A 20,043-nucleotide genomic window follows, 5' to 3' on the forward strand; every position below is an offset into this window, starting at 1 on the left:
TTGGGGTCTGTGCAAGGTCATCTGATGCATTCTGGCCATTTTTAATTGCCGTTATATCTGTGTCATTCCAATACCGTTCTTCTGCAATTATAATTTCAAATCGCAGCAAAAATAGTTGTCGAGGGTCAACCGCTCATGAAAAGTGGCTGCAGAAACCCTGCACACTGTGCAACCATTCAGTCACTCGGCGTGCGGCAGGCTAAACTCACTTGCTCGGTTTGAATCCTCCAGACTGCATATGGCCCTGGACAGTCTGCCATCGCCCGGCCTTCGCTCCCTCCGTCATCATGCTCTTCATGCTGTCACTGCGGTAAGGCCCACCCCCATCATCCCCATGCCCAGTTGCTGCCCCCTTTTGACACCCTGACACTGCCCCACTAGGGGAGGCAGACAAGGTGAAGATGTATGGAAGCAGAGAGAGGATACAGAGAGAGAGAGAGAGAGAGAGAGAGAGAGAGAGAGCACCGGCAAGCAGAGGAGGAAGGAAAAAAAAAACAAAAAAATGCATGTGAGGGACAAAGAGAAACACACACAAACACACGACATAAACACAGGAAAAGAGGTTGAGCAACCACATGGCTAAGTAGGTGAGACACATTAGTAGAGTGTGTGCGAAGACAGCTTTCCAAGCCCAGTGAGAAGCAGGTAAATGAAAAAGGTCTGGAGTCCAGTGTGTTCAAACACAGAAATGGGGAGTGGAGAGCGGGGGGGGGGGGGGGGGAGAAGCATTTGCGGGGAGCCTGTGGAAGGTGGAAAACCAACAAGGTCACTCCGTCCGGACCGAGAGGAACAATCTCGAAGCTGCCAGCATTCACCAGCAGGAGAAGCAGCAGCAGTGTGTGGATGCTGGCTATTAAACGCTCGTTCCCACCTTCTTTTATGCGTTTGGGGCTCGAGACGTGTCGCTGTACAAGGCAGTTCAATGATAGCCACAAGAGCGATGGATTGTAATAGAGTGAGGATAATAGACCATTTTGAAGAGCTTGTCGCAATGAAATTTGCCTTTATCGTGTTGAAAAGATTGATTGAAATTTTTTTCCAGACAAATCCCTGATATTCTACCTACAATTTAATCGCCACTTAGCAATACGCTAATAAGAAGATGTGAAATACAACATATGGACAAAAGTATTGGAATACGGTATTATGAATGAGATGCGGGTTTTCACTGAAAGAGCTCACGAAACTTTATTCTTATGAATTAAATAGGCCATCTTTGGAGAAAAAAAAAAAGTCAGTGATTTGTCTTCCCTGCTGGAGATTCCAGATGAACTGCAAGTGGTCTTACTGCAAAGTGGAAGTGTTTAGGGAGTGCAACATCTTCATGTTAAGTCACAGGGTAAGGTCTTTTGGTCACACTGAATAAATGCAGTTCCAAACCTCCTCTGCAGATCAAGGTCGCCTTATATCTACACAAATCCAGCAAAAGTAGCAAAGGAGTCGAGGAATGGACACGTTCAAAGGGGAAGATTGTCTAGGACACCGTCGTTATATTCTCTTCTTCCAAGTTAACGGGTTTTGTTTTGGGGACGGGCACTGTGGACAAGTGGAAGAAGCAAGGTCGGTAAAGGAGTGGTTGGATGAGAAGGATCATCTCACCTCTATACCATCAGAAGACCTTCTTGTTACGAGCCATCAGTGCGGGTGAGGACCCAAATGCAGGACTCCGAGACAAAGGCATAATGCCCAGTGGGTTTTATTTCAGAAGCAGTGTGCACACCCAGTGACCCGGTGCAAACTCAATGAACTGGTAAATGCTCGTGACAAAAACTCCAACATAAATACATGGTCAATTAACATGCCGAAAGCGCAACAGCTGTGATGAGTGCCAGAGGTGGCACCGCCCAGAGCGGTAACCAGGCCACGCCCCTCCTGGCAGTGCTCCAGCCCCGCTCATGACAGAATTTCCCCCCCCAAGGCGCGGATCCCAGATGCCAGATGCCAGGAAAAGGCACAAACCCCACTTCCCCAGCCGTGGATCGGTCACTACCGAGGTTTGGTCGCAAAGCTGCCAGGAACCAGTCGCCGAAGCCGCCAAAACAGGAACGTGAAGCGGCTGTGGAGAGGTTGTCGCCGCCAAGACGCGGTCGTCAGGCGGCCGTGGACAGATTGCCACCGAGACACAGTTGTCAGGCGGCCGTGTACAGGTGGCCTGGGTTCGTGTCTGGCCAGTTCATTCTGTCACGAACCATCAGTGCTGGGGAGGACCCAAATGCAGGACTCCAAGACAAAGGCATAATGCCCAGTGCATTTTATTTCAGAGGCAGTGTCCTCACCCGGTGACCCGGTGCAAACTCAATGAACTGGCAAATGCGTGTGACGAAAACTCCAACATAAATACACAGCCAATTAACATGACGAATGCGCAACAGCTGTTACGAGTGCCAGAGGTGGCCAGTGAACAGGCTCAACCCATCCTGGCAGTGCTCCAGCCCCATTCATGACGCTTTTCATGATACCTAGAATGAGGTGGGCTTGTACTTTTTGCATTCTTCTGACTAATGGATAAAAAAATGGATACTACAAAATGCTGGAGAATGTGTTCCAAAGTGAGTGGAACCTTGTGCTGCAAAGAGCAACTCGGATTTAGTGCCTATGGATTTTTTATAAGAGGATTCCTCAAAGACTCAATTAGGTGCTACCATGAAATATAAGTTATCCAATACTTTTCCCCATATAGTGTATCAGTTTCATAAGACTGGCGTATTTTGGTCAACTTATGAGAGGGGGGAAAAAACAGACACGGTTTAAGGTTATGAATTATGAGGTCGTAATGAGCTTAAATGAGATCTAAAAGTCACCACAAAAACAATTAATACTTGAGTGCTTCGATTATTTTTACCAAATCAAATGATAGCCCAACGCTATGTTGGGGATTGAACAAAATGATTTCAAATTTGAAAGCAGTGGTAATAAAAAAACAAAGCACTTTAGTGCCCTCTGGTGACATGACTGCTTTTACATTAACATGCACAGTCCTCCTGTGGAGCCAAAACACGAGGAATCACGAATGCCGAGATCAGGGAACGCTAATATTTGTCTCACTTCTCTTTGAAAGTCAACCTTCACATTTGACCGTGACCAAGTGACTTGAATGCGCATGTGGAAAAGTCATCAATCACAACAACAGCATGGATGACACTGCTGGAGCAATGGTCAACACGGATGACACGGGCATCGTTTACCGAGCTGAATGTAAAGTGGACAAGGTGTTCTCTTGTAATAATAAGTGGGAACATGGAAATGAATGGGGCTGTAAATCAACAAGTATTTACGGGAATGCTGCAGTAAAGTCAGGCATTAATCCCTTCACAGGGAGTAAAAGTGATATAGCCACATTTTCCTTGACGGTTCCTCGCCTCTGATGAAGTATCATATACTCTTTAGTGTATATACACAGTTCGATCTCTCAATTTTTACAATTGAGTCATCGTCACTATATCTACATAAATACACTGGAAATGGTTTTCAAATGGTGGGATTGACTTTCAAATATAGTAATTCCTTAAAAACGAAGATGTATCATTTGAGATAGTAAGCAGTTTGATAAATGATGCCCAATATCATTGCAGAAAGCTGAAAGCTGCTGATCTCAAGGGATTCTTAAATAGGAATATGATTTTGTAGCTGTCTGCTAGAGGATCATATAAAGTAACTTGTCAGAGTCAGGAGGTCATCACCCATCTCCCCTTATGATAACAAATTGCTGATTCCTTCCATTTTTCAATGCCACTATATTTTCTGGCACGCTATTGGGAAAGAAATCCATTTGCCATTTTTGCAGGGGAAAATTGTCCATTACTATGAGTGGACAAAAGAATAACTGGAGCATAAAGCACCTTTATGGACAATAAATGCCAACCTTAAGGGTTATTTGGAAAAAAATGAACTTCTCAAAACACAAGCACCGCAGGCTTGTGTAAGGCTACAGGAGCAGCAGCCATCATCTTCTGGTGGAGTTTTTAAGTCAGGAAAACCATGCATCCAGCACCTTCACCAGCACACTGCAGCCTCATCTCTCCAGGCCATTTAGCACACATTTCTCAACAGCGCCGCCTATTAAAAATGACCATTCATTAGACAGTTGATCTGACAGATTCCTGGTAGCAGGGAATCTCAACCGAGAGCCCTCAGACTGCCTGGAGGGAGATAAGTCTGACCTTGCTCGAGCTTTTACTGGATTCCAAACATGACTTTTATTGCACGACGTCAAAATGCCTGATCTCCCGTCGTGGCTGACAGTAGATGCAGCGCAAGTGTTACGGTGTTAGTGTCGTTGACGTTAGAGATAAAATGAGGGATCAGAGGAAGGGCACAGACGAATGTCAACCACAGGTGAACACTGGCATCACACCGCAACCTTGTGTAACGGTCAACCCTCCACAAAAAGCGCACACACAAGGTTTGGGGGAAGATTAAAGAAGGAGGGGGTTGGGGGGGGGGGTTAAAGTTTAGACATCATTGAGATTACAAGGCTACGAGGGTTGTCCGTCTCCATGGTTACGTTCCATGGGAGAGAGGTGAGAAGTTAAAGGTCAGGAGTTAGTATGACCAGCAGGGCTGTAGGGAGCGGAGCGGCCATCGGGACATGCGCCTGGGTGTTCATTAAAAGGTGACGGGGAAGTGAGGAGGATCAGGAGAAAGGAGCCAGAGGGAGTTGAGGGGCTGCGCTGCTTTGCTTTGCAGTGACCATCAGAAGACTGTCGCGGGGGGGCTGGAATGTGCGTGTATGACATTTTGCCCTCTCGTATTTCCAGAGCAGATTATGACTAATCATTAGCAACCATTTATGGCCTCCAGTATGATAACATTGGGTGCATTCGTTTTTGTTATGTCATGAAAACCACATTATAGTACAGTATAGTATTTTCTAATGGATGAAAATATTTCTGCAGTGGCCTTTAAAAGCCTTTTTTTTCCCCTAGTTTCTGATGAGAAATAATCAAAATAGTTTACATTCAATTCAAAGTATTGTCTGACAGGCACATTGAATGGTTCAATTACATGAGTGGTAAGTAGTGGGGACAGTGAAGCCAGTGGGAGAGGGGAAGAGTTAAGAAAAGAACCAAAGAAAAAAAGGAAAGGAGTGGTGGTGTCCCTGTCTCATTACAGCCCTGCTCAAGGGTGAAGACTCTTACCAGTCTTGGACCAAGACTCACTTGAGTGTGAGGCGGGGGTCTCCGTATGGGGCATAGGGAGAAATGTTAAGTACGAACTCCTTCGGCGGATAGGAGCTCCACCTCTGCTGCACTGTGCTGCTGTCATTGTTATTCCAAAAGTCTCTGTCTAGATCACTGTGGCCAAAGAGAAAGACAGGTCAGAGCAACACAACTGCGGACAGCCTGGGCACCAACCAACACTTTGCAACAAAAGCGTTCCTTCTCTGGAGATGATGCGAGCGCTCGCTTTGGTGAGGAGTCGGTCTTAGAGCTGCATGAAATGGGAGGCTGTTTTCCAGCCTGGATTGGAAGAGTCACCACAGCGGTTTGAAAGAGAGAGATACCAAGAGGGGGAAAAAGGACCACAATAGCATGTAATGACATTTTTTTCCCGCCTAGCATGGCAGGTGACAAACATTAGCGTGAGCGTTCAGAAACCCCCCACCCCTGTCCTCAACATGACAAGTAAGAAGACACGAATGCACAAGAGGTGGCAGAGAAATAAATCACAGTAGTAGAGAAGGAAAAGGTGAGCAGAATCACTGATGTCATACAAGTCACACAGCAGTGGTCAGAGCTGCGGCACAGGAGACAAAAGGCAATGCACGAATAGGAGAGTAGAGTTGGAAGCGGAGATGAACAACAGAGCACATCAATGCGGCTTGAGCCCGTGAGTAAGTGCAAAAATAAAATCAAATGAAAATCATAATAATAAGGCACCCAAATAACTAAACATTCACATAACCATCTTTAGAATTTCATTAAAAGGTATGAAATAAAAGGGAAAGCAGAACATTCAGAGAAAACAGGAAAAGCAGCATATAAGAGAAGTGGCGACGAACAGGTTAAAAAGACATTTGCGGAATTAAGATTTGTACTTAGCATTACAAAGCTGACATTTTCCAGAATTGACCTATAGCCTCAATTCATCAGAAGGAGAAAAGCACCTTGAACACCATTTCATACCTTTAAACTCGCAAAGACAAAATGAATGCCACCACGCACGGACAGGCACACGCAGCTATTTAATCAAAGTTAACATGGGCAAGGCAAACTGCCTGCACATAAGGAATTATATATTATATAGTATCTGCAGTCGCAGTTAACATGAGGCTGATATAATCTATAATCATTAAATCATTAACCCTCCTACAGAACTCTTTTCTTCCCCTGACTTTTTTTTTTTTGTCAGTCTTTAAATTGCAAGCCTTAAAGCGTCACCAAATGCACGTCATTACCACCAGATTATTCAAGACCAACCAGTTACCAGGCACTTACTTGATGGCTTTCTTCTCCCCTCGCCCACGTGCCGAGTCTGGAGTGTCGGCTGTTTCCACTCCCGGCTTATTTCTCTTCCCCTTGATCCAAGTGCAGGGAGGAGAAGACAGATAAAGTATGGGGGGGGGGGGGGGGGTTATTGCATGCATTCATCCTTTTGAAGCAGCATTTTTTTTTTTTTTTGATGCAACCCCTATTATGTCTGAAACACCAGTCCTTTACCTGATGGTCTCCTGATTGTACTCATCGGAGTTTAATCAAATCTGTGTTGGTGTGCCATTTCTGCTGGCTGTGATTATCAATCGGAGCCACCCAGAAATTTACATGGCAATTGCCTAATTAAAGGCAATTCTCTGGGCACTGGAGAGATGCGCCCTGAAAGTCCTGCTCCATTGTGATTTCAAACTCCTCAAGCATGACCTGTCGTTACCGTGGAAATAATGGCAATTGAAAAAGTTAGGTATGTTGGGCGAATTCTGCTAGGAACGCTCATCAGAATCAATGATGTTTGGCCATCGTCACAATGCAGGTAGTCTGCGTTGATGCTTGGAGACATTTGAGGCAAAGAAAGGACAAGTCAAAATATGCCCTATCTTCCAAATGATGATGAAAGGCATGGTGTGTGGATCTAACAAAGCTGCAGGCTAGTGGCGTGGAACATGGCACACCATCATGGAGCATCACTGTTTTGGATGGAACGCAACAGTAAGTACTGTAACATTTGTAATTATGGGTGTATGTCTTTAAGAGAGGGTTGGGGGGGCGGTTGTAAGGTAAACCAGGAAATAGTGTGTGTGGCGGAGCAGCGGTTGGTGTTAGAGAAAGTTCTGTGTGCTGCCTAAAAAAAAAACAGTGGCTTCTTCTTTTCATTTTTTCCAGTACGTATGTGAATTGTGCCACCGGATGTAACAAGCACTCATCCCTCACTCATTGAAACACATTGCAAAATGCCACAAAATGAATAGCTGTATGTTATACTTTCAATTTGCATTGGATTACTTGTTTTTTTGTGTGCAACGCATATCTGCGAAGAGTGCATCAGCGGTGCACAATTGCGCAACCACACAGTTTAGAGGGAACATTGGCTGAAGTCTTTTTTTGGGGGGGGGGCACGCCCAGTCGATCGCGATCAACGCATTGAGCACCCCTGCTGTAATCTTCTCCACTGTCAAAAATTCACCATTATAAACAGTTTATGGTATCACCAGTTTTAAGCAAGATTTCAACATTTTGAACCGCTATACATGTGCAACAAATTATTAAAAACAATAATATGGATGTAAGAGTTTAAATATAATTTCTGTTCTTCAAATATTTTAAGTTAAAATAATTAGTGTCTAGTTTCCGTGAAATAATTTCAGCTAAGTTTTAATTATGTAGTATTGAGTATTCACAAATTGTTTATTATACGGAGATGAGAATAACCAATTTGGAAAAACACTGAAAATGTCTGTCGATGCGGGGGACCTGGGGGGGTGAGAGAGAGTTTCCTCCTGCATATTTTTTGCTCCTATCGGAACACAGAGTACACAGCACTTTGCCGGGAATTTCCACTTTTTGTGTGTGTTCGGTTAGACATGATACCGTTTTCGGTCCTATCTGCACGGTTACACTTTTTTCAAGCTATGCCCGTCTGAAACAGTTTTTGATTCCAGCATCCTTGTCAATTGCCCTCGCTCTATCTTCGTCCTTCGTTCGGCATGGTAAAACTTTGAACACACCATCGCTCAGTTCACGCTATCTAAGTCCCACGCGCCATTACTTAACAACTAACTAAAAAGTTACACTGCGATTTCTGAGAACCGAGAACACATGTACATGGCAATGGTGAAACTCGATTAACCACTAACACGATTGGATCGTTATACTGTATAACTCTGTTGTCCAATCGAGTAATATGCCGCAAACAAGTTTTAATGTTTATGTCGCAAAATGCAAATATTTACACTACCGAGCAAGTTAGAACGGCATATGATAGTCGTGCTTGTGATAGCACTAAGCTGAACATGCAGCTCGGAGCCCACCGCCGAGAGGCAGGCGCACTCTGCACACATTCTGAAACTCAGTGAATCTTGCTTTGTTGCTTATTATCATTATTGTTCTCTTAGCCATACTGTACTGGTCAGCCCAGACAGTCAGTGGATGCCTATAACAAATGACCATGGCTAATTTTCCAAAATCTCTTGTACATTGTACATGTGACAAAAAGAACACTTACCTCTAAAAGGTCCACATTAGTATTTGAAACCACAATACGCTTCAACAGGAATGATTTGTGAATGTAAATGTATTGATCAAATTTGTGTCTATATTTAGGATCTTAACTGTTGTCGAGATCAATACACACTAAGGCAACAGGAGATGTACTGATGACTCCTGCCTAGAGAAAGATTTCTATACGTTTGCCAAGAGCTTTGTGACTGCCACTCAAGTGCGCACCGGCCCATATTGAGCCCGTCTACGTGAATGCGGTCCTTAAGAGCCAAGCACTCAGTACTGTGCTTATGTATAACTTTCTGATAGAGACTGAAATAACTCCCATCTATCTATGATTCATTCACCAAGTGCATCAGGATGCAAATAGTTCCTTAGGCTGTATAGGATAGTGCACCAGGCAAACTGCTTGGCCCAGGTAATTCTTAATTGTATTTGCAACTAACACCCAGATATTGATTATAGAAGCTTTAAAAACAAAAGCTGTGACCAATAGCAAACCAGCAATACAATAGCCAGGAGTGAAATATCCTCCTAATATTTAGCGAGCTTTGACAGGCTAGTAATATAGCAATCAATGGTAGTGGGAAAATTTGAGGACATTGGGAAGTCAAAGAAAATGAGAGAGTTCATTGCTGAGAGAGAGCTAAAAATAGGAGTCAGATTTATAATAATAAAAAAAAAAAGTGTCAGCCAAAGGTAGAGAGGAAAAAAGGGACAGGGGGCAGAGGATGTGGGATACAAGTGAAGGGGACAGGTGCGAAGTGACTGAAGCAGCAAGTGGCAGGAAGTCTCAAGCGGACTGGTGGTAAAAATAAGAACAGACTCAAACGTGCAGCATCAGCGACCAACGACACAGTCCCACGGATTTCATTCCCGCTAGCACATGCACACTTATGATGCAACAGTTTCAGAGCAGTCACCTTCTTCCTAATAAACATTAGTGTGTGTGCAAGTAAGATGAATAAATGCTGCAGGGATCCATCGCAATGAATATGACAAAGCTCTTACGACACGCACAATACAGAAAAATCAGCTCAGTGCCCCAAATGAGGGTTAAGGCAACCCAAATGGAAGAGTGAGCAATTTCCCTCTAATCCTCCACTCAAATACCCTTGAAAATACTTAAGTCTAATTTAAACCTGGTACTTTTTTTTGTGTGTGTGTCACATGACAAAAAGAGTTTCACGATTCCAATGCCAATGTGCCCTGAGCCAGCGATTCAAAAACAGCTCTACTCTGATGTAATGGCCTAATTATGGGAGCGACTCAAATTGCGGCAAACTGCACCCAACCCGTTTTAACACAGGAGCCCTAAAGTGAGATCGGGTCAACTCGAGGAAGACTGCCCGCAGAGAAGATGAGCTGTTTTTTCACCCCCTTTTTCCGAAGGCTCTAGACATGAGGAATGAAAGAAGCTAGCATTCCGTCTGCATCAGTTGGCAGTGTACTGCCCTCCGACACCCAGCTGCGTTTGTTTGAACGAGAAGACAGCGAGAGTCCACGTGCTCGCTCAATATTACACACATCACGCCATAATTAGAAAGGAGTGACCGTTTATCTGTCTGCTAACCGGAATTAACTTTGAATCATATGATTCACATATTAACACAATCATGGACAATCTGTCCCTGATGACATTAGGGCTTTACATTATTGTCACTGCTGGTCATTTATTTGACTAATTCATTTTATTCAAGCTCTGCAATAATCGATTTCCCCCACTACAGCGACTGTCCTCATTGTGATCCTTCTCCCCAGAGTCCCGACATCAAAACCGACGCAAAACAAAAATGTTGCTCTTACAGTTGATACAAAAGGAGCTCTGAATGTGGTCCGGTCCAATCTCGGCTACGTCATGGATCAAACCACACAGCGCTCACAGCCGGCAGAGGCCTTCGGAATGCCAAATAGTCACTGCTGTTGAAACAGATGTTTGCAGCATCAGCAGTGATGTGTTAAAATCCCAGCTAACACCAACAAGATGAGGCCCCTCTGCAGAGGACCTGCAGCTCCACAACATGAATTTAATAGTCATTAGACCCGCCTCACCACTTTAAGTTTTGCACAGCTATCATTCACCATAATGGAGCTTTAGATTTGCGAAGGACCATAAAAACAATCCTTAATGTGAAGGTTTTGCCACTGGAATACATCACAAAATAAAACCTCCGACTTCAAATCGCGATCCAGAATTTTTTTTAAAACATATAGACAAACTATTCTCATGTTATCCTCAAATTTCGTACAGAATTCAGATATGCCAGGAGCAAAACATAAATGTTGTGCGATGATTTGACAACCATTACTGGTTAACCTCTTTTTTACAGTTGTTTGACAGAGTGTTCAAAAAAATGTTTCCGGATTTATAATATATACTGGTGGTCAGGTTTCCTTGTTTTTGCTTTAAACTAGCATTCAGTATGCCCCCAAAGAAAGTGAAAACAGCGAGCGAAATGTGAAATGTTCTCATATATACAATTTTCTATTCATACTAATTATTCATCACATTTGTGATGCAATTTATCAACACTCAAAGACACTTAATATGGGTGACACAGTCTCCCTGTGCAGAAGGAGTCGCTAGCTCGTGACGATCGTTAGCGGCTCACAAAGGATTCACTAGTTTTCAGCTTCAGTTTCAAGGAGGGTTAACTACACTGAGGCTGGAGAAAGTCTGCCTGGGCTCCATCTTTCAGAGCATACAGAACTGTATGTGAAAAGGTACAATTTTATTAGCAATTTGCTTATAAACATGGTGTTATTTAGTCATAGTCGTTTGTTTTTCACTTGGTTCTATAGTCTTCCGCAATTATGTATAACTGCACAACAGAAAACAAGGCAAACATAACTTTGTTCTGAGGCTGGAACGGATTACTTGAATTTCCAGTTATTTCAATGGGAACCATTGTCTTGGTTCGCAAACAAAGTCACAAAATGAATTAAAATTATGGACAGTGGTTACTACTCAACTTAAAACGAGTTTTGTGTGTTTTTTGGCCATTCTCATGCACTTGGCACCACCACAGCAATCAACCAAGAAAGAAGAATGCGACAGCCATAGAAGGAAAGGAAGAAGAAAAAAAAGAAACAAACAACATGCCTCAGACAGTGAAGAAGATGCCGTTACACACACATTACAGTGCTAGGAAACATGGCGGAAGACATGGACATACTCGTATCTCGCCTACAAGGAGGCCAAGGGCAGAAGTGTGGGAGTGTTTCATTTTTTTTTTGAAAGACAACAGATGGGAAATTAATTCCGTATACAGAGGATTTGTAAAAAAAAAAAAAAAAAACAGTAGCCACAATTTGGGGTGCAGGCAAGTCATTGCTTATTTTGAGTCCTTTTTACTTTATATAAAAATCTTTTGCTGGGTCTATTCAGTCATCCATTATCTAAGATGCTTATCCTCACAAGAGTTGCGGAAGTGGGGGAAGCAGGTGGGCTACACCCTGAAGTGGGTGGCAGTCAATTGCAGGGTACATAGGGAAAAAAAAAAACATTTGCACTCACAATTGCACTTAAGGGAAGGCAATTTGTTGTCTCCAAGTCAAGAATGTTTTTGGGATGCGGGAGGAAACCGGAGTGCCTGGAGAAAACCCGCGCAGCCATGAGGAGAACATGCAAATTCCACACAGGTGGGGCTGGCATTTGAACCCCAGTCCTCATAAATGTGAGGCAGACACACGAACCAGTTGCACCACCGTGCTGCCCCTTTGCCGGGTCTTGCATGCAAATGATTTGTTGTTGTTACTTACAATCTCTCATGCAGGGGTCCCCCACCTTTTTGAAACCAAGAGCAGTTTGATGGGCTAACCATTCATCACGATTCTTGTCTAATGAATAAAATGCAAACATTTAATGTTTTTTAGTCGCTGATCATTTTAGTCATGGCAAGTTTGATATGAAAAGTTGCTTTGTTTGACCTCTCAGAGTTTATCTTAACACTGTCTTGCAGCCTAGCCCAGCTAATTTTAAGAGAGGTGGGGTACACCTTGGAATAGTCAATCAACTGCAAACTACATATTGACAAGTTACCATGCACTTGAAATTATGTTCACACCTCTGACCAATTTAGAGTGCCCTGCGAGACCCGAAAATCCACCAAATTACACCTTGGAATAGAGAACACCGATAAAACACAACGCAGGCTTCTTACTGAATTACAATCAATAACTTCAAACGGGGAGGTAAACTCGCTAACAACATGAGCCACGTTGCCGCCATCTAATTATTTCTGCCTTCCTTTGGGATGATTTGTCACTGAATTCAAAAACCAAACGGAAGGTCGACCAGTGCCCTGGAAGGGATAGTGTTTGACTTTTTGGGTTCCAGTAACAGATGACAGACAGTCTTTAGAGTCAACAAAACCAACTAGACTGAACAAAGATTTTAAAAAACTAAAAACTACGCTTCTGGGGCGGCTTATGAAAGGGACAGAGGGTTCACATTGATTTCTATAAAAATAGGTGGTAGTGTATGGAAATGGGGGATTCAAGAGCTTACACAAAAGGAAGCAAGTGGCATGAAGGAGCTTTCAAGACCAATGCACACAAGGAGTCTTAAAACGAAACCTTTTGCACTGGTTGCTGGAGCTAAATAACCGAAAGCAACACTTACTCAAAATGTCTTGTCTATTAACCTATGAATCATAAGCAAAACTGGCATGGGCCTCCTCACAAGTGACACGTGAAGCTGCGGGCAAACATTTGCTCTTATGAAAGCTGACACGACTTTTCAAAAAAAAAAAAAAAAAAAAAAAGGTTTAGGACAGTAGACTGTGGTGTGCAAGGATAAAATATTCCTCTTGCGTGAATATACATCACGGCCGCTAAAAAAAGCATGCATCGTGCGCATGAAAATTGCAGTGTGTTTACCTTCTAATGACGAGTTCAGGGAATATACGGCTCCTGAAGAAGAGAGATCAAGGGGGGCCTAGATGTGCCTGCTAAGCCTTCATCATCTGTCTCAGTGACGATAAATACGGGACGTGCCGCACAAACCCCAATTCCAATATGAAGTTGGGGGGATTGAGTAAAATGTAAATAAAAAGAGAATACAATGATTTGCACATATACATACACATACGTGTGTGCATATATATATAAATAAAATGAGTCACTGATGGCGTAGTGGTACACACGCCTGACTTCAGCGGAGGAAGTGTGGGATCAGTTCCGCTCTGCGATGGTGTCAATATGTCCCCTGTGAAAGACTGACTGACTGGCAACCATTTCAGGGTATAGTCTGGCTTTCGCCTGAAATTAGCTGGGTTTGGCTTCAGCACTCCTGCGACCCTTGTGAGGATAAGCAGCTCGTAAAATGGATGGACACACACACACACATCTTGCATTGGAGCTTCTATATTGTGCATGTGTTGCCTAAGTGTCTATGTGGTTACTTTGTTGACGCATGTAAAAAAAAAGTTACAAAAAGGCAATTCATTGAGAAGAAGTGTGCGCAACATGTCAATCATATCATGAGTGCATGTAGGATATAGTAAATATAAGACTTCAAGGGTGATATCATGACATGAAATGGAAACAGCACTAATGGCAACTACAATTTGTCATCAATAAATTGTCGTGCATTACTCCCTTTTGTCACAGTTCCACTTGATTTTCTAGCGCGTGTACCGGGAAGAGCTTAATGCGCCTTCACACCAGTGGGAGGCTGACAGTTTCTCAGCCAAAGTGGTCGAAAGACAAGGAGCTTAAATCGACATCTACGTTACCCCACCTCCACCTCACACATCGCCAGAGTGAGATGCAGTGACATGAGAGGAAAGCACGACATCATCGCGTGCGTGCGCATGCGCTTGGCCGGGTCGCAAGGCCAGCAGATCACCCGCCGCCTCATGCCGTGCAGCCTCCGCTCTGTCGGCCCTCTGCTGCTGCTTCTAGAACAGCTCTGTTAGAGGCTGCAAATCAGATCCATTTACAACAGAGCACCCGGAAAGGGCCGCAGGGACCTTCCAAAGGGCTGGCGGCTCGACTCCCTCACTCCGCAACAGGAAATCGGGACCTATTCCCTGCTCCATTTCTTTCCAGGTGGGATATCTCATATAACGTGTTTCGGTGAGAGAAACAAGAAGGGACAGTATGCCGCTGAGATCATTACCCTCCTGCTTTATATACGTGATAATGGCGTAATCTAGTTACAATCCCATTACGGGTGTGTCTTTAATGCAAACATTCTGTAGAGAAGCTTGTTGCCTCCACAGCCTGCTGGGATGGCAAGACCTGCCATCTGTGCTCCAATACATTTCACAGCAACTGCTTGCTAATGTAACGTTGTAGGGCAGGGGTCGGGAACCTATGGCTCGCGAGCCATACCTGGCTCTTTTGGTGGTTGCATATGGCTCGCCGAGCCCTCATAACGACACGCTGTCCATGTGATTTTTGTCGTGCAGAGAAGGTTTGTTCTAGTTGCGTTGCCGTAGTTAGGTGTGGGAGGCAACGCAAATGACGTAGAGACAGTTTGCCATAGTGGGTTGCCATAGTTTTGGCATGGTAGTCGAAGTCCAGTGGTGCAGAAGGGTCCAACGCTGATCGTGTTGGAACAACTAATTATGGAAACGCTTTTGACAAAGGGGGGGGGGGGGAGGGTTCTGCTGTGTATTTAAATCCACAGATGGGGAGTATGCCAAAGCGTCCGTATTCGACGTTGCCAATCAAGATTTTGCCAAGTTCGCATCAAGACAAGATAATCAAATGAATAAAAGACACGCCTTTGTTGGCAAAAACTGTTCACCATGCTACCAGCATAATAGAAAATAAAATTGAATTACATTCACGTTTAACGGATGGAAATCTCAACGCCCGCGTGAAGATTAATCTGACTGTGTATGAAACATACTGTCAAGGCATTAGCAAAACCAGGAAACACCTGAAGTCGCATTAATGGTAAGAAGTGCTTTTGTCATCATTGGTTAGCAACATCATAATGTCATTTAAAAGATTTCAGAGACTGTATTGTACTCTAAAAGTGTTCGTTCTACATGAATGCGCAAATGCACTTGTATTTAGTTCTTTAAATACTGCATGGCTATTTTGAAATGACGTTTTAAAATATTTGGCATTTATGGCTCTCTCCGTCAAAAAGGTTCCTGACCCCTCTTGTAGGGGTTCAATCACATAGTCGACCTGTCAACTTGACCACTTGGGTTGATGAATAACTAATGGCATGTTTTGCATCTTATCGTCTTTCAATCGGCCAATTTCCAGAGGACTCTCGAGTCACCGGGGTGGTGCTGTCACTGAACTGGAACACTCTCTGACGGCACAACAAAACGTCGGGCCTACAATGCAACAGTCTTTAGACATCTAGCGTGGGGCCGAGAGTACGAAAATAAGATGGTGGTGGATGACAAACAGTGATGCGGCAATTACTTTGGAAATGTAGTTGGTTACAAGTTAAGATGTTAAAAAAGTAATAGTAGTGCAACTATCTCAAAGTAATGTAATAACCTTTGATTACCTTTATGCATCAACAGGAATGTTGGAATTTTCTTAAAAACACCAATGGTCTTTTTTTTTTTTTAATTAACCATGTACACTATTTGTTTTGCCACAAATAATAAATTGATAAGTGATAACTGATAAAACATGGTGAAATTTAAATAGATTAAAAAAAAAAGTTTGTTGCATTGTATATGCACAACCTGTGAAAAACACTTTACTGTAAGACAAACCAAAAAAAGTCAATGTTCCATTAAAAAAAAAAAAAAGTCCAAAACTACAAATATGAAACTGCTCACAAGTCTTTTGTGTGTTTAAAAGTGTAACAAAGAGTGTAACATTTTGAAAATATCAGACAAAACTAATGAACAAAAGTCAGGGTGGCGCTTCAAGGTCATATTTTGAAAAAAAAATCTCATGTTTAAGACTACAGCAGAATAGCACAAACTAATCACAAGTGTCAGTTTTAAAATGAGGACGTTATACTGTATATTTTTTTTAAAAGTGCAAGCTTTTGTGGGTAATTTTAACCAAAATTGTAACCAAGGAAATGTATTTACAACAATAGTGGTTAGCGCTGCTAGCTTAGGGTGTTCCTATTGTCGCTGGTCATAAAACATCCACATCAGGGCGGTACGGAGAGGAACGAGGGCAGTGACGCAAACTGAAACGCCATCTTCGTCTTCAAAATGTTTTTTGTCTCATAATGCACAGACAACTGTGTGCTAAAAAGAACTTTTTATCCATTGTCAAAGTTGGATACAATACACCCCAACGCGTGTCGCTTTATGACCGTAACATCAGTGTAGACGGCCATATGCTACAAACGAGTAGCAATATTATACCAAAAAAAAAAAAAAAAAAGTTTAGGAAGTTTATTCTCAAATACTGTATAATAGAAGCACAGATGAAATAGAAACAGTGAAATACAGTAATGCATTATTACTCTGCTAAGGGACCGGCTTGTTTATTAACGATAAACATGCTGATGACTCCTGCGACATCCAACTACAATTAGCGGAATGGTGAGTTGTGTTATTAATCATTTCTTTTTATTTGTTTCTCTTCCAGTCCAATAAAACATATTTCCGTGAAACCAGTTTGGTGACAAAATTGTTTGGAGTCTGCTCTAGTGTGCCGAAAAAAATAGCAATGAGGTCAAGTTTTTTGACTTTGACTCGACTTTCACATTGTCGACTACAAAAAAAAAAAAAAAATCATTATTTAGTCAACCCCAGGAAGGTTGTGAAGGTCTAGGTTTAATGAAAACTTACAGGAAATAAGTGCAGAAATAAGCACGCAGCTTGGACTGACTGATAAGGGGTTGCCTCCCTTTTAATCAATCACATTTCATAGCACATAATCACAATGATGAGCCCTTAACAGAGGTCACAGTGCTCAATCTTTGTTGTCGTCTAACCGAGGCGGTCGGTGTCAGCACGCTTGGCTTCCGCTTCTGGGAATGAATTACAATCCCGTAGCTGCCGTGGTTTTCGGAAACTGACGGAACGGGGGCCCCACATTTCAGCTTCTGTAATCGGTTTTCATTAATTGCTGTCTAACAAGCTGAAGATTTGACTTCATTAAATACATTGCATCATTATTTTGGATTAGGGATTCCTGTAAATGTTTGCACAATGCTATTTCCTCAATAAATTTCCCTTTATATTTGAAATTCACAGCACAGAGTGACATTTAAACATAAGCATTTTGTGAAGCTACTAATGTGACCGGAAGCTACTGTGCGTGTGTTTGTTGGTGTGCGACTACACTCACCAGCTTTCGTTGACACCAACCGCAGACGCCGCAAAGAGCCACAAGCCAAACAGCACACACAGTCACCGCTAGGGAGACCAGGAACACACTTAGGGACACCGACCCTGTGTGCACAAACACACGCCACACACACACACACACACACACACACACACACACACACACACACACACACACATACAAAGAGAGAAAGAGTCAACACTGCCATTTTGCATTCATTAGTTTCCACCTGCTTAAATCAGAATCAAAATCATCTTTATTTGCCAAGTATGTCAAACCACATGAGGAATTTGTCTCCCATAGTTGGAGCTGCTTTAAAGATCACAAAAACAATCGCCGAGCAAAAAAAAGGTTACCAGTATATGTGGTAATGCTGATTGTCATTTTTCCCATCCATCCATTCATCCATCTTCTTAGCCGCCTATCCTCACGAGGGTCCCAGGGAGTGCTATCCCAGCTGTCAACGGGTAGGAGGCTTGGTACACCCTGAACTGGTTGCCAGCCAATCGCAGGGCACATGGAGACAAACAACTGCACTCACAATCACACCTAGGGGCAATTTAGAGTGTCCAACTAATGTCGCATGTTTTGGGGATGTGGGAGGAAACCGGAGTGCCCGGAGAAAACCCACGGAGACACGGGAAAAACATGCAAACTCCACACAGTCGGGGCCAGGATGGAACCCGGGTCTTCAGAACTGTGAGGCCAATGCTTTAGCCGATACTCATTTTTATTTATTTACTTTTGACAACTGTGCAAAATGATACTGAGTCCTCTAGCGATTACAGCAGTTTGAAAAGACTAATATAACAAGAGTCTTGTGCATTGATCATTGGGCAAATGGCGCAAAGACTAAAAGAAACCTATGCAATCTAGAGTCACTAGTAGTGTGATAATATGGGACAATGTCAATTGTGCAAATGGTGCAACTATGCAAATAGTCTAGGGTGGCGAGACGACTACAGTGAGTGCACGAGTAAATGAAATGGCAGTATTTTGAGGGTTGTAGCCTATCAAGCAACATAAAAAAAACAAAACAATGAACTACTTCATTTTTTAAAATTTTGCATAATAAACTAAAGGAGTTCATTTTTCAAATTGTGAACTGAACTTTGAACTATTACTACTGTACAAATTGAACTTTCCCAACACTCGTCCTGTATCATTGCACATCAAATCTACAGTATACTGTATACAGATTAAAAATAACATCACAATTTCATTTTGTTCCAATATCGTGCGGCCCTAATCAGCAAAGTTTACTTTTTCACGTTTATGAGTGTGTTTTCTTCATTGTGTATAATAACAACCAATCCCAGGGAGCCGATTTTACACCACAGTAGCCCGTCTTGCCAGATGAGTAGAAAGCTAGGTTGCGCCTGCTCCCCCAAGGTTTAATTGAAAAGCTCGAAAGCACTGCTGCCATGTTAACATTCTGTCATAAGCAACCAGAAAAATAAAATTCTCATGGCTGCAACCCTCCTCCACCGGAGCATTTCGATACTATTCCAATAGGAGCCAAATGCAGGAATCACTCTGAGGGATGCGCATCACTGTCATGTGTCACAGTTTGTTAAGTGACAGGCTGCAAGCAAAGGGAGTGGCCAGGGAGGCTGACAAAATAACACAACTGGTGATTAATGGGGATCAGTGGACGCCTAGTGAGAGACTTGGAGAAGGGGGGTGGGGGGGCGAAGATATCCTCCAGTTGTGCTCATGTGTCGCTGTGTGTGAGAAACTAAAAAAAAAAAAAAAGAAAAAAAAAAGGCACCTGAGTCACGCGGCTTTTCCCAATGAGTGAATCCACCCTAGCGAGCCGTTTAACCAGCTCAATGGCTTTTACTTGAGAGGACAAGGAACTAAAGCTTCATTGAGCTTTGATATTTGCACAGCAGGAGGAAATGCTAATGTATTCAAACGCGCCGCTCCCTCTTAACATTCCTCATCCCGAGATATACGGCCATAAGCAGGTGTCACGACGCATTTCCACACTGGTGAGTGACAAGCGCCCGCACTTCGCCTTCAATAAGTAGATTTGTTTTCTCCCCAGTCACTGCCTCCTCGCCTTTCCCTGGCTTGTCACGGTTGGCCCTTTCATGGCATCATATCTTTGTCTTCCTCTTCTTCCCCACCTCCACGCGTCCTCTGGGAA

The 20,043-nt window shown here is 43.1% G+C and overlaps 2 protein-coding genes across 2 annotated transcripts in view; both read right to left on the reverse strand.

Moving 5' to 3' along the window:
- The window catches only part of LOC133502193 (synaptotagmin-7-like), a 40,513-nt gene extending 40,199 nt beyond the window's left edge, over nucleotides 1-314 (reverse strand). Inside the window, exon 1 of the mRNA XM_061822708.1 lies at nucleotides 210-314. Within this exon, the coding sequence (XP_061678692.1) occupies nucleotides 210-298 (89 nt within the window). The 5' untranslated portion in view covers nucleotides 299-314. The remainder of the gene's footprint in view (nucleotides 1-209) is intronic.
- Nucleotides 315-5,165: 4,851 nt separating this feature from the next.
- LOC133502194 (synaptotagmin-7-like) lies at nucleotides 5,166-18,350 on the reverse strand. The gene is made up of 4 exons (XM_061822712.1): nucleotides 18,248-18,350; nucleotides 17,892-17,995; nucleotides 6,438-6,517; nucleotides 5,166-5,459 (listed from the first exon to the last, which is right to left on the reverse strand). Exons 1-4 carry the CDS (start codon nucleotides 18,294-18,296, stop codon nucleotides 5,318-5,320), a joined length of 375 nt encoding a protein of 124 aa, XP_061678696.1. The 5' UTR covers nucleotides 18,297-18,350; the 3' UTR covers nucleotides 5,166-5,317.
- Nucleotides 18,351-20,043: the final 1,693 nt, after the last annotated feature.

The sequence above is a fragment of the Syngnathoides biaculeatus genome, chromosome 6 (assembly GCF_019802595.1).
Source record: "Syngnathoides biaculeatus isolate LvHL_M chromosome 6, ASM1980259v1, whole genome shotgun sequence".
Taxonomy (NCBI): domain Eukaryota; kingdom Metazoa; phylum Chordata; class Actinopteri; order Syngnathiformes; family Syngnathidae; genus Syngnathoides; species Syngnathoides biaculeatus.

Bases quoted from the DNA above. Each gene is read 5' to 3' on its own strand.
- LOC133502194 (XM_061822712.1), bottom strand. From the start codon at position 18,296: ATGAATGGATGGATGGGAAAAATGACAATCAGCATTACCACATATACT. The intron at 6,518-17,891 runs GTGAGTGTAGTC...ACTTGGATCAAG, and splicing joins GTTGGTGTCAACGAAAGCTG to GGGAAGAGAAATAAGCCGGG. The intron at 5,460-6,437 runs GTAAGTGCCTGG...CTTCCAATCCAG, and splicing joins GGGGAGAAGAAAGCCATCAA to GCTGGAAAACAGCCTCCCAT.